The sequence below is a fragment of the Enhydra lutris genome, unplaced genomic scaffold (assembly GCF_002288905.1).
Source record: "Enhydra lutris kenyoni isolate GAN:26980312 unplaced genomic scaffold, ASM228890v2 scaffoldscaffold73, whole genome shotgun sequence".
Lineage (NCBI taxonomy): Eukaryota > Metazoa > Chordata > Mammalia > Carnivora > Mustelidae > Enhydra > Enhydra lutris.
The window spans coordinates 6101393-6116471 of NW_019154157.1; the positions used below are offsets into that span (position 1 = coordinate 6101393).

Genomic DNA, 15079 nt, shown 5'->3' on the forward strand with positions numbered 1-15079 from the left:
GTCAGCAAGAAATGACAAAACCTAATGCTAATGCTAAGGCGGGTCAGTCTTTACACTGAGCCCTTCCATGGCATGTCCTCCACTGAGGAGAACCACACTGCGTATTTTCCGGGCTCTTGAGTCTGGCCCGCCACAAAGAAGGGTGCTCCCCCACACGGCCACCCTCCCTGTCATCTCTGGGGACAGCTGCCCTGCCAGGGTAAGTTCTGGTCAGCAGCTGAGGGAGCTCTTCCCTTGTTCCTGATGATTTCAAGGTCCTCACAGTCCTGGTAGTCTGGTTCTTCCCGGAAAGCCCAAGTGTCCGTGGGGAGTCGTCGTAGCTTCTGTACAGGGAACCAGTGGATGGAGGTATCGTTAAATACGTCCGTGTACTGTGAAGTCTCAGGCAGCTCAAGCTCCTCCAGTCCTTTTAAAACCTGAGCAGGAAAATTCAAATGTAAAATACACGAACCTGACGGTCACAGTAAACCCCACACTTCTGGGTGCCATTTATCAGTCACCCCCGGGTTACCCTTTAAAAAAAAAAAAACAAGGATTAGAGTATGTTGACTTAAGCCTGTCTGTGACGAACTGGAAGCTCCAAGGGCGGTGAGTGTGTGGGACTGACACTGAGAGTGAAGGACAGGTCCTTGCTTTCTGGAACACAGAGCTGCTGAGAAAGCTCATGGAGTACAGTAACTTCACTGTGCCTCAGTGAGCCCCTCATGAGCTCCGCCCACATGCACAAAGGCAGAATTCACAATTAACAGGGAAATGGTCTGGTTTCACACCCTTTTTCATCCTAGCTCCTTCATTTACATAGATACCTTTGCAATGTAGGCATAATTTTTCTGTAGAATCCTTGCCAGCAATCTGGAAATTAAAAAAAAAAAAACAAGCCCAGCATGATTAGGAGGTATGGGAGTGGTTTTATCTAACTTAAGACATTATAGAAACGCAAAGTAGCTTAAAGATAGCAAACATTTTAAAAAGGAGGGGAACGTGGAGTAAGTTTAATAATCCGTAGAAAAGATGAATGTCCCATAACCAACCACCCCTTTTGTGAGGGGAGGAGTGACAGTGGACACCTAAGGCATGTGCAGCTGAGAGAGCAAATGGCTTCCACCACTTTTGGTTTTTTTAAGATTTGATTTATTTGTTGGAGAGAGAGCAAGAAGCACAAGAGCACAAGCAGGGGGAGCAGCAGGCAGAGGGAGAAGCAGGCTTCCTGCCGAGCAAGGAGCCCAATGTGGGACTTGATCCCAGGACCCTGGGATCATGACCTGAGCGGAAAGCAGATGCCCAACCAACTAAGCCACCCAGGCATCCCTCTCACTTTTAAAAACACTTGTGCACCTTAAGGGAAGGGAGGAATTCTTGGCAAGCAGACCTCCTTAACTCTGCAGCTTTACTCGGGGTTGGTGTCCCTAACATGCTGGTTTCCTGCGCACAGGTCTGTCAGGAAAGCTCCCGCCGCAGCCTGAAAGGACCTCTGTGCGCTTGCGCTCACCTCTCCTCGAGTCCTCTGAAGCTGTTCCCAATGATGAGCATCTTGGCAAGGGCGTCCACTGACCAGTTACTGCACAGAAGGTTGTTGTACAGGGCTGTGCCGCAGTGGGGCATGTAGAAGATGGTGGGCTCACCGTGGACGCTCCGTCTGCCTTCCTGTGGGGATGGCACGTGCAGTGTGAGCCCCTCCGCTCTTCCCGGGAGGTTGTGGCAGGGGCACAGGGTACGTCTGTGAAGAGCTGAGTGCTCTCACCACAAAGTAATCACAGTGCATGGGGTGAGGGACACAGGTCAGCCACCCTTCTGTATGTGTTTCACAACAGACCTGTGTACCAAGCCAGGCAGCACGCCTTAGACTGAATTCTACGTCTGTGACAGCAGCACCTCTGGAGGAAACCAGGAACTGCGAGGGAGACAAGTTGAAACCACAAGGAAACAAACCCCTTCCTTTGCGAAGTCAGGTTATTGTGTGGCCTAACAGAAATGGACAGATGAAGTGGGCCTCAAAGTCAGGAAATCATGAGGTCCAGAAAGAACTTGCGTTTACTGAAGAGATGTGTGTCCCACAAACACAGAAAGCTCTGGATCAGCAGAGGGGCTTCTTAGGTCTGTGACAGCAAGGGCAGGAGGGGTAGCAAGAGTTACTATCCCCATGGACTGTGCATGGTCAGCCTCTGGGCCTCCTGGGTCCCTTTATGCAGCTGCCTATCACAGTCCCTTCCAAATGTCCGCTGGGGTTAACAACAACCCCTCCTGGGGACCGTGGCTCCACAGTCGTACCCACGGCAGGGACACAGGCCCTGCCTGCCCTGGCCTCTCTGCTCTGTACTCTTGTCCCTTCTGTTCATCACAAACAGGCAGAAGCCTGCCTGGGGCCATCCGGCCAACTCCTGGTGGGCCTGCAATCCCAGCGCCAACCCAGGAAACCTTCCTCTAGCCCCTCAAGCGGGGCAGAGTGCTTTCCCCTCTCTGTTCTCTGTTCTGCTCACCACGTACTTGTTTACAGGCCACACAACTTGACAGGACACTGGGCTCCCTGGAGGCTGGGACTGCATCTATCCTGGCATCTCCGCAAAGTCCATGCCTGGCACAGAGCAGGCACCCAGAAAAGAAGACGGCATGAATGGAGTGGCAGGGTTGCAGGGCCCCACCAACATCAGTGAAGGATTCTCTTGTCTCAGCAGGGCTTGATTTTCGGGCTTTGTAATAAATGAGATGGCCATTTTGGAAGATGGAGAGGGATCAAATGACTACTCTGTAATCCCCCCAGCAACGCAAAACGGCTTGCAGGGGTGTGTGCCTACACTGGCTTCAGGCCCTGCTGCTGAGGTGATCTTGCTCTGCATCTCACAGTTTCACCTCGGGGCAGAAGATCTACCCACAGTTCCCAGCCAGATGCTATGGGTGTACTGGGCTTCCATGCAAAGAGAGATATACTCTCCCCTTCTATGATCTCCCCTAAGACAGGGTAAATCCCAACCAGAAAGCCCTCCTTTGAGGCACTGATACTATGTACCCCTTTATTTTTAACACCAACAGTAAGTACCAACTTAGGAAATTACCAGAGGTTCCTGGACATGGGATTCTCACCAGAATTTGGCAAATATAACAGGTTTCAGTCCATGCCACTTGTGCCATTTGATGTTTTTGTGATGGGCACCACCTAGGCCACGATGTGGGTCACTGCCAGGTCCCCTGTGACAGGCGCCGGGAAGGCACATGAACAGCAGGAAGGAGGGAATGATGGCTAATGCAGAGCAGGTGCCTCCATGGGGCACAGCCTGGGGGCCCCCTTTGGTCAGCAGTCACACAGCCCTCCTGCTCCCCTTCCCCAAGACTCACCTCGTTCTCACTGAGAACAGTCACACCAAGGCTCTTCAGAACTGCAATTTCTTGCTGGCTAAACAGAGGGTCGTACACCCAGCAGTGCCTCCTGGGAATCTGCAGAAGGGGATAATGGGTTCTGTTAACCCAAAGATCTGTGTGCAGACAGTGTGCAAGGCCAAGGGATGGAGTGATCAACAAGAATCTAAAAATGTACCTGGCACTTTTCCAGGAAGAGAAGCAGAAAGGTGAGCTGGTGTCTAGCTATGACGCAGGTGGCAAAGTTTCCAATGCCATAACATACACACTTCCAACAGCAGGTTCCCGGGACTGGGTTCTCCCCTGGGATGAAGCCAGGAGTCACAGCAGCAGACTCATTTGGCGAGGAGTCAAGATGCAGGTTTCCAAGGGCTTCCGAAAGAGTCCCCTCAGGGACCTTCAGTTGTTCCAGATGTTTTTTAAGACAGCTGTTGATGGTTTCTGAAAGAGCAGGCCCCTGAACACAATCAGAGGGCGTGCTCTGACCCTGTGAACTAAGTCCGTCACATAAGTCCACAGACCCGGGGAGAAAAGGAGCAAGTTGGGAAAGGCTTCATTCAGCTTCTCAGGGAGAAGGCCGTGGGACTCACTCCCCAACATGCCTGGGAGGTACAGCCAGGCCCACCAGCACCACAGGCTGTCCCGGGTCCCTGTGCACCCCCCAGCCTGCAACCCCAGAGAACTTTCCAGTAAAAAATAGGCTTCATTTATGGGCACGGTTTCCACCCAGAATTCTAATGTGAACTGTGTCTAATTTATTAAGAGGTACCTGGTAAATGCGGGTTATGCTCTGAAATAACCTACTTTTTTATTATAACAAAGAACCTAGAAACAGAGCTCTCAAAATCACACAACAAAAGGCTGGGAATAGGAATATTTAATGTGTAAAAACTTCAAAGAAAAAAAAGGCTGGGGCTTTTGGAGTCTAACAAAAAATATTCTGTTTAAATCTTCTCATATGGCAGTGAGTTCTCTTGTCTCTCATTTTATTATACTGATACTGAATTTATTTGAACAAATCTGTACACAAAACAACTGTGATGCCACAGTCAGATGCCGATTTTCACTTACTAGCAAAACTACCTTAAAAACAGTCCCCCAGCTTGGAAAGGCTGCGGGCAGAACTGGCTCTTTCAGTCCTTGCTGCTGAAAGTCCTGGTGGAAGTTTTTAGGAAAACACTTGACAGCAGATATCAAGCTGGTCACTGCCTGTCACTGAGTAAGTCCACTTCTGGGAGTATGTCCTGAGAGGATCATCCTAAATTTGGTAAGAGTTTTACACAAAAAGGTGCTCATCGAACAGTTATGCATAAGAACTAAAAAAAAAAAAAAACAAAGGAAACAAACTAACTGTCCCTCAATAAAAATACTAACGGCTATACATTCCCTCCCCATATCAACATTTACGTGGCCACAGACTGTTTAGGGACAGGTCACAACTGCATGGGGAGGAACAGGTCTATGTGGCCATGTTGAGGCAAAGAGTGCATGAAGAGTAAATTTCAACAATGACAGTGGCAGCAGACGCTGATGGCCGCCCCCAGGCCCAGGCAAGCACTGTCCTAACCACTTAACCAAACAGCCTCATTTAATCCCCAAAATTACACCACAGGATATGCACGCTGTCACTTCCCATTCACAGACATAGAAACGGAGGGTCAGGGCTAGTAAGTGCCAAGACACACGGCTGTGAGCAGGAAGTCAGAATTAGAACCCAGCTCTGTGAAGAAAAACAGCACCAAATATGGACTGGACTCCTTTCTTTGCCCACATTCAGGCCCTCCTCCCACACCTTCCACCCCCAGCCTCGGCCATCTGGTACCCACCTAGTGCCAGACTCCAGAAATCAGACAGAAGCAGGTCCTTCCTATTAAAAGAAAAAGGTATGGTCATCCCCCAACCTTCTCCAGGCTGCCCCCTCAGGGACCCTTCTCCTGACCACGACCTGGATGCAGGGATGGAGCGCTCTCCCACACAGCGCTCCCAGAGCACCCAGCGCGGCCCTGGAGTGGAGGATCCACAGTGAGCATGTCCAGAGCAGACCAGTAGGCCGGTGTTGAGAGAGGACAGAAGGCTTGCCAGAGGACATCCCGATTCCCAAGGACCCCTCTGGGTCTCTTTTGTATCCTCCTTGGTCCACACCATGGCTGAGCACAGACACCGAGCTCCATACAGTTGCTAGATGCACAGAGTGCACCTCTCTGAGCTTTAGTTTCCTGGCCTCTAGAATGTGGGAAAGAATCGTCCCTATCGAGCAGGCTTGCAGAAGGGAGCAAATGGGTCAACACAGAGCATTGGGCTTTGCGCACAGTGGGGACTCAAATAAGTCTTTGTTATTATAAATAATAATTATAAATAATTCCAAGGTGAAAGTGAAAGGAGACACGAATCCAGTGTCTGGGCTTTCTTTATTCAAGTCAACTGGCTTATGCAAACCTGAAGCAGAACACAGTCAACAGTGATGTGATCTGAAACAAACTCCATGAACTGTCCGATCGAAAGACATACAGTGGCTGAAAACACAATACCCATCCATGTGCCGTCCACAAAAGACTCACTTTGGACATAAGGACAACATAGACCAAAAGTGAAGGGACAGAAAAGATGTTCTGTGCAAGTGGGAATCAAGACAGAGCTGGAAGAGCTATAATCAGACAAAACAGAATTCAGCGCTGTTTAAAAACATACCACCATTTGTGAGACGCAGCAAAAGTGGTTCTAAGAGGGAAGTTTACAGTGATGCAGGCCTGCCTCAAGAAGCAAGAGAAGTCACAAATGCATGCCCCATTGTGACACCTTGTGATCTAGAAAAAGAACAAACTAAGCCCAAAGTCAGTAAAAGGAGGGAAATAACAAAGATCAGAACACAAATAAATGAAAGAGGGACAAAAAAAGAGAAACGATCAGGGTGCCTGTGTGGCTGGCTCAGTTGGTTAAGTGCCTAAGTGCTGTTCTTGGCTCAGGTCATGATCTCAGGGTCTTGAGACAGCACCCGGTGTCAGACTCTGCACTCAATGTGAAGTCAGCTAGGGATTCTCTCTCCCGCTCTGCTTCTCCCACTGTGTGCACGTGCTCTCTCTCTCTCAAATAAATAAATGTAAACACCACCAAAACACACACACACACACACACAAATTGAAAAAGCTTTAGCTACACACACCAAGAAAAAAAAAAGAGGGGACTTAAAATCAGAAATGATGGAGGAGATGTTATGACACCACAAAAATACAAAGGCACAAAGGACTGCTGTGAACAGCACACAGCAACAATTTGGACAAACTCAATCAGCAATATATTTATTTTTATGTTTCAAGTTTTTATTTAAATTCTAGTTAGTTGGGGTGCCTGGGTGGCTCAGGTGGTTGAGTGTCTAACACTTGGTTTCGGCTCAGGGTCATGAGACTGAGCCCCGAGTCAGGGTCCAAGCTCAGCATGGAGTCTGCTTGAGACTCTCTCTCTCCTCCTCTCCCTCTGCCCCTCCTGTTCGTGCTGTCTCTCTCTCTCTCTCTCTCTCGTATGAATGAATGAATGAATGAATGAATCCTAGCCAGTTTACATAGGCAGTATAATATTAGTTTCAGGAACAGAATTTAGTGATTCAACACTTACATAAAGCACCCAGTGCTCATCATATCAGCAATTTAAAACCTCCCAAAAAACCAAGTTCCAAGACCAGATGCTTTTTTTTTTTTTAAGATTTTATTTATTTGACAGATCACAAGTAGGCAGAGAGGCAGGAAGAAGGGGGTGGGGTGAAGCAGACTCCCTACTGAGCAAAGAGCCCAATGCGGGGCTTGATCCCAGGACCCTGAGATCATGACCTGAGCTGAAGGCAGAGGCTTAACCCAACTGAGCCACCCAGGCACCCAAGACCAGATGCTTTTAATGGTGAATTCTACCATTCAGGGAACAAATCATACCAATCCTTCCAAAACTTTTCCAAAAAACAGAAGCGAAATCTCGCAAACTCATTTGCTGAAGCCAACATTACCCTGATACCAAAACCAGACAATGACACCCCAAGAAAAGAAAATTACAGGCCAATATCCCTGATGAACATAGATGCAAAAATGTTCAACAAAATACTAGCAAACCAAATTCACAAATATGCTGAAAGGATCATACACCATGATCAAGTGGGATTTATTCCAGGAATGCAAAGATGGTTCACACGTGCACATCAATCAAGGTGATACATCATTTTAACAAAATGAAGAACAGCAGTGCCTGGGTGCCTCAGTTGGTTAGGCGCCTGCCTTTGACTCGGGTCATGTCATGATCCTGGGGTCCTGGAATTGGGCCCTGCGTCGGGCTCCCTGCTTAGTAGGGGGCCTGTTTCTCCCTCTCCCGCTGTCCTTCCCCCGGCTCGTGCTGGCTCTCTCTCTCGAATAAATAAAATCTTTTTTAAAAAGTTAAAAAAAAAGACAAAATGAAGAATAAAAATCATGTGATCATCTTGAGAGATGCAGAGAAAGATTTTGACAAAATTTAATATCCATTTATGATAAAAATTCTCAACAGAGTTGGTATAGCGGGAATATACCTCAACATAATAAAGGCCACATATGACAAGCCCACAGGTAACATCACATCCAATAGCGAAAAGTTTCAACTATTACTATTTCCTCTAAGAGTCTCTAAGATTAGGAATTTTCCTGATCCTTCCTCGCCACTTTTATTCAACACAGTATTAGAAATCCTAGGCAGAGCAGTTATGCAAGAAAAATAAATAAAAGAAGTAAAATGGTCACTATTTACAGATGACAAGTATATAAGGAAAACCTTAAAGACTCCACTGAAAAACTGCTGAAACCAATAAATGGATTCAGTAAAGGTACAAGATACAATATCAATACACAAAAATGTGTTGAGTTTCCATACGCTAATAATGAACACCAGAAAAAGAAATTAGGAAGATGATCCCACTTGAAGTTGCACCAAAAATAATAAAATACCCAGGAATAAACTTCAAGTAGGTGAAAGCCTGTATACTATAAGACGTTAAGGAAAGAAACTGAAGACAACATACGTAAATGGAAAAACACTCCTTGTTCATGGATTAGAAGAATAGTGTTAAAGTGTCTAAACTTCCCCAAGCCATCTACAGATTCAATGCAATTTCTATCAAAATTCTAACTGCATTTTCACAGAAATAGAACAAAGGATCCAAAAATTTACATGACGCCACAAAAGACTCCGAATAGCCAGAGCAATCTAGAGAAAGAAGAAGCATGCTAAAGGCACCACACTTGCTGATTTCAATCTATTACAAAGCTAGAGTAATCAAAACAATCTAATACTGGCATAGAAACAGATATGCAGCTTACCAGAACAGGAGAGAGAGTCCGGAAGCAAACACACACATCTATGGTTCACTACCTTATGACAAGGAGCCAAGAATATACAAGGGGGAAAGAAGAGTCTCTTTCATCAGCGGTGCTGGGAAAAACCAGACAGCCACATGCAAAAGAATGAAACTGCACCACTATCTTATGCCATACACAAAAATTAACTCAAAATGAATTCAAGACCTGAGTATAAGACCTGAAACCATAAAACTCTGAACAGAAAACACTGGGGAAAAGCTACTTGACATAGGTCTTGGCAGTGATTTTTTTAACCTGATACCAAAGGTAAAAACAGCAGCAACAACAAAAAACATGTGGGACTACATCAAACTAAAAAGCTTCTGACCAGCAAGGAAACCATCTGCAAAATAAAAAAGCAACCTACTGTATGGGAAAACATTTGCAAATCATGTATCTGATAAGGGGTTAATAGCCAAAATAGAAAGAACTCATGCAACTCAATAGCAAAAAACAAATAAACAAAAAACCCCCACAAGCAATCTAATTTAAAAATGGGCAGATCCAAATAGACATTTTTCTAAAGAAGACATACAGATGGTCAACCTGAACATGAAAAGATGCTCAACACCATTAGTCATCAGGGAAATGCAAATAAAAACCACAATGAGACACCACTTCACACCTGTTAGAATGGCCATTAACAAAAAGGCAAGAAATACAAGCTTTGGTGAAGATGTGGAGAAGAGAAAAACCCTTGTGCACTGTTAGTGGGAGTATAAGTTGGTGTAGCCACTGTGAAAAACAGTACAGAAGATCCTCAAAAAAATTAAAAATAGAACTACCATAGGATCCAGCAATTCCCCTTCTGAGTACCTGAAGGAAATGGAAACACGAACTCAAGAAGATATATTCACCCCTGTGTACACTGCAGGATTATTTACAACAGTGAAAATAAAGAAACAACCTAAATGCCACCAGCAGATGAATGGATAACGAAACTGTGGTCAATACACACAGTGGAATCCTACTCAGCCATAATAAAGGATGAAATCTTTCCATTTGCATTGGTAGATCTTGAAGGCATTATGCTGAGTAAAACAGGCCAGAGAGAAAGACAAATACTAGAAATCACTTACATGTGGAACCTTAAACCAAACAAAACAAAAAACTGAGCTCACATAACAGATAGGTGACTGCCAGAGGTAGGGGGTTGGAAGTGGGAGAAATGGCTGAAGGGGTCAAAAGGAAAAAGAAAATAAACCCAATTACAGCATCTTTTTTTTTAATTAAGTAAGTTGTACCCCCAATGTGGATCAAACTCAGAACCCTGATATCAAGAGTCACATGCTCCACTAACAGAGCCAGCCAGGAGCCCGGAATTATAGCATCTTCTGATGCTCAGTGTTTTGAGAAAGGCTAAAGTAACATAATCTACAATATTCTGAGGGTTATGTATATATTTGGTAAACATAAAAAAGAGAGAACGCAGACTTCAGTCACACACTCAGGTCTGTATCTGGTTCTAATATTTACTATGATGTTAAGCAAGTGACTTTTTAAAAATTTTATTTATTTATTTGAGAGACAGGGAGCAAGAGAGAGTGATCACAAGCAGGGGGAGGGATAATGGGAGAGGGAGAAGCAGAGGGAGCAGACCCCCCGCTGAGCAGGGAGCCCTACAAGGGGCTCCATCCCAGGACTCTGGGATTATGACTTGAGCCAGAAGGAGATGCTTAACTGACTGGGCCACCCAGGCATCCCCACTTAACCTCTTTTGTGCCTGTGTTTCCCAAACTCTGAGGATAATATGAATATTTACTCTTAGCTTTTATTTTTAAACTTTTTTTAAGAATAGTTTTTAAAATTAAGTGAGATAGAGGTCACTTAATGAGACTCTTAATGATAAGAGAACAAATGGTAGATAGAGGGAAGGTGAGAGGGGAATGGACTAGATGGGTGATGGGGATAAGGAAGGCACATGTTATGATGAGCACTGGGTGTTTGTATGTGATGAATCACTCAATTCTCCTGAAACCAATATTGCCCTGTGTGTTAACTAACTAGAATTTAAACAAAAATTTGAAAAGAAATAAGAAAAGAAAAGAAAAGAAAATCCGAAAGGACAATACAGTTAAAGCAAAGTCTGTATTTACTCAAAAAAAAAAAAAAAACAAACCAAACAAACAAACAAACAAACAAAAAAAAAAACCCATGTATTAAGCGGACCACACAGTTCAAACCCACGTTGGCCAAGGGTCAACTGGAATACTGGAAATCCTAGCCAGACCAATCACACAAGAAAAATAAATAAATAAAAGACATCCAAATTGGAAAGGAAGAAATAAAGGTCACTATTTTCAGATGACATATTACATGTAAAAAACCCTAAAGACAACACCAAAAAACTATTAAAATAAATGAATTCAGTAAAGTTGCAGGATAAAAAGTACATAAAAATCTGTTGCATTTTTATACACTGATAAGAAACTATCAGAAAAATAAATTAAAAAAAAATCACATTCATAACTGCATCCAAAAACCCAAGATACTTAATGGAGATAAAATTTAACCAAGGAGGTGAAAGCCTATATACTGAAAACTACAAGACATTAAGAAAAGAAACTGAAGATAACACAAGTAAATGGAAAGACATTCCATGCTCATGGATTAGAATAATTCATAATGTTAAACTGTCTATACTACCCAAAGCCATCTAGAGATTCAATGCAATTTCTATCAAAATTCCAATGACCAAAAAAAAAAAATTCCAATGACATTTTTCACTAACATAAGACAGAGAACCTTTAAAGTTTGTATGGAACCACAAAAGACCGAATAGCCAAAGCAATCTTAAGAAAGAACAAAGCTGGAGGCATCATGCCCCCAGATTTCAAACAGATTTTCAAATTACAAAGCTATAGTGATTGCTGGCATACTGGCTTAACGATAGACATGCAGATCACCAGAACAGAAGAGAAAGCTCAGAAGTAAACCCACACATCTATGGTCCAGCATCTCATGACAAAGGAGCCAAGAATATACAAAGGGAAAAGAACAATCTCTTTAATAAACATTGCCGGGATAACCGGGCAGCCACATGCGAAAGAACGAAACCGCACCACGTGTCTTACATTATACACAAAAATTATCTCAAAATGGATTAAAGACTTGAATATAAGACCTGAAACCATAAAACTCTTAGCATAAAACATAAGGGAAAAGCTGCTTGACGTGGGTCCTGGTAATGATTTTTTTGGATCACACTCCAAAAGCCAAGGCAACAAAAGCAAAAATAAATAAGTGAAACTACATCAAACCAAAAAGCTCCTGCCCAGCAAGGAAAATCGCCAAAAAAAGAAACAGGCAACCTACCGCCTCTGAGAAAAGATTTGTAAAGCATGTATCTTATAAAAGATTAATATCCAATATATATAAAGAACTCATACAACTCAATTAACAACAAAAAACAATGTGATTAAAAAGTGGAAAGATTACCCAAATGGACATTATCCAGGGAAGACATACAGAGAACCAACAGGTACGTGAAACGATGTTCAACATCATTAATCATCAGGGAAATGTAAATCAAAACAACAATGAGATATCACTTCACACTGGTTAGAAGGGTTAGTATCAAAAAGAGGAGAAATCACAGATGTTAGCAAGGATGCGGAGGAAAGGGAACCCTGGTACAGGGTTGGTGGGGATGCAAGTAGGTGCAACCACTGTGGAAAACAATATGCAGGCTCCTTGAAAAATTAAAAATAGGACTACCCTATAATCCAGCAATTTCTCTTCTGGCCATTTATCCAAAGAAAACAAAAACACCTATTTGAAAATATATATGAACCCCCATGTTCATTGCAGCATTATTTATAATAGCTAAGATATGAAGACAACCTACATGTCTATGGAGGGATGAATCGATAAAGAAGATGTGAGGGGCACCTGGGTGGCTCAGTGGGTTAAAGCCTCTGCCTTCGGCTCCGGTCATGATCTCAGGGTCCTGGGATCGAGCCCCGAATCGGGCTCTCTGCTCAGCAGAGAGCCTGCTTCCCTTCCTCTCTCTCTGCCTGCCTCTCTGCCTACTTGCGATCTCTGTCTATCCAATAAATAAAAATCTTAAAAAAAAAAAAAAAAAAAGAAGAAGAAGATGTGATTTACAAATATAAAGTGAAATACTATTCAGCCATAATAAAGAACAAAATCGGCCGCCTGGGTGGCTCAGTGGGTTAAAGCCTCTGCCTTCAGCTCAGGTCATGGTCTCAGGGTCCTGGGATCAAGCTCCGCATCGGGCTCTCTGCTCAGGAGGGAGCCTGCTTCCCCCACTCTCTGCCTGCCTCTCTGCCTACTTGTGATCTCTCTTTGTCAAATAAATAAATAAAATAAAATAAAAAAAGAGAAAGAACAAAATCTTTCCATTCGCAACAACATGGATGGACCCTGAGGTCATGATGCTATGTGAAATAAGTCAAAGACAAATAGTGTGTGACATCACTTTTATATGGCATCTAAAAAAAACTGAGCTTAAAGATACAGGGGGATGGGTGTTAAATGGGTGACAGGGATCCAAAGGTACAAACATCCAGGGATTAAATAAGTAAGTCATAGGGTGTAATGTATAACATGGCGATTATAGTTAATAACACTGTATTGCAAACTCGGAAGTTGCTAAGAGAGTAATCTTAAAAGTTATCATAAGAAGAAAGTTTTGTAAAACAAAACTGTATTTAAACTGATAAGCCATACGCCATTGTTCAGGGGACTCAGAAAGTACACAGTACTGCAAAAATCTGTGCGGGAGGCTGCCCTCACGTTCCTCACAGAGGCTAAGGGAGAGCTTTGTAAACTGGTGAGTGCATACACAGAACAGCATGTAAGGTGCTGGGCTCCTCTCTACTTACAGCACTGGGCACTGCATCACACTTTGGGATACAGGAAGAAGCAGGGAGTTACTGGGGATACTGAAGAAGCTGAGGAAGAATAACAATGCAGGGTGTATGGAAAGTGCCTTACAGGTTTTCCAAATCTGTGGGCATGTTCCATTACACAGATATCTTTTAAGTTCCTACAAAGTCACTGCTGCTTTCTACTCAGGCTCAGTCGGCTGGGCAGCCAACTTCTTTAATTCATTGTTAACCTCTGAGTCATCCCTGTCTCTTGACCCTAATTCTGGGGGAGAGGAGAACATAAAATTGGTCTAATTTCTCTCCATTGGGATGGTCCTTCAGCTGCTGATCTGAATAACTAACAAATACTGTTACTTACTGCGTCCTTAAAGGACTGCAAATGAATAAAGACAACAATAATAACAAAAATAGGTAACATTCATTCCTCTGTGTTAGGCACTGTTCTAAGCCATAAGGTGCACAGCAAAGCATGGAGGCATGAGGGATTGGGATAAGCCCTAATAATGGAGAGCTTTGTAGCACCGTTCTGGAGCCGCAGAGACAAGGACTTGAAATCTGGTTCCAAACATTATCTGTGTCTCTAAGACTCAGCCCTCTCAGGATCCTAGCTGACCGAGATACTCAAACTAGTAAAGTGTGTAAAATGCTTAAGCCAGTGGCAGGCACACAGCAGCTCCTCAATTAACTAATGATAATCAAGAGGATGGTAATCACGTTGGTGTTCCTTCCCCAGCGCTAGCAATAATAATAACCAACTAGTATAATATTAATCCCATACGCTGGTACTACGCTTACCCCGCACCAGGCACCGTGGTTTATGCATTTACTTTCCAAATGGGTTACATTAACTAATTCACTAAATCGTCAAAACAAGCCTATATAGGTACTGTTTTCAGGTTCGTCTCTCAGATGAAAAAACTGAGACAGAAAGATTACATATCTTGCCCAAGGTCACGGAGATGCAAGTGCAATAAAAGGAACAACAACCTTTACTACAATTCAGTCTGTAATAAGCTGCTCCCTCCATTAAATCCGCACAATAACCCTAAGGGTTTGAGGTTCTGCCCACTTTACAGATGCCGAGACTGAGGCTCGGTCCCAGGGCCCAGCCCGCACTCACCCTGCCTCCCGGATGCGACGAAGCAGGATTCCGCAGTCCGCCTCAGGCTGGGCCTCCAGGTCCCGCAGGGCCACCTCCCTGCCCCGCTGTCGCCGCTCCGCAGACCGTCTTTTCCTTCGCGAAGCCGCAGCCTGCCAGGGTTCCAACGCTGCGGACGCCATGACCCTCTGACGTCACGGGCGCGCCTCCGGACGTCATCCACACGCGCCAGCGCTGGGAAAATCTAGGGGGCGGTAGGCGCTGGAGGCGCGTGATCCTGAGGCTTCCCCACCGCGCGCCCGTAGGTAGGGTGGGGAGAGCAGCTGGCGCGGGGCTACCGCCCACACTGCAGGTCCGATCGCGGAGCCCGGGGCTGCCGGGCTACAGGGCTGGGTTGGGTGGATGGCCGG

General features: G+C 44.5%; 1 protein-coding gene across 2 annotated transcripts; it reads right to left on the reverse strand.

Moving 5' to 3' along the window:
• Positions 1-46: 46 nt before the first annotated feature.
• Positions 47-14851, reverse strand: LOC111159992 (SRR1 domain containing). 2 transcript variants are annotated; one of them, XM_022522725.1, is made up of 8 exons: positions 14691-14851; positions 5178-5218; positions 3530-3792; positions 3331-3429; positions 1814-1891; positions 1490-1644; positions 807-852; positions 47-416 (listed from the first exon to the last, which is right to left on the reverse strand). In XM_022522725.1, exons 1-8 carry the CDS (start codon positions 14849-14851, stop codon positions 171-173), a joined length of 1089 nt encoding a protein of 362 aa, XP_022378433.1. In that variant the 3' UTR covers positions 47-170. The 2 variants fall into 2 exon arrangements, with proteins under 2 accessions (XP_022378433.1, XP_022378434.1); XM_022522726.1 differs by lacking the exons at positions 1814-1891; positions 14691-14851 and having other exon boundaries at positions 5178-5244.
• Positions 14852-15079: the final 228 nt, after the last annotated feature.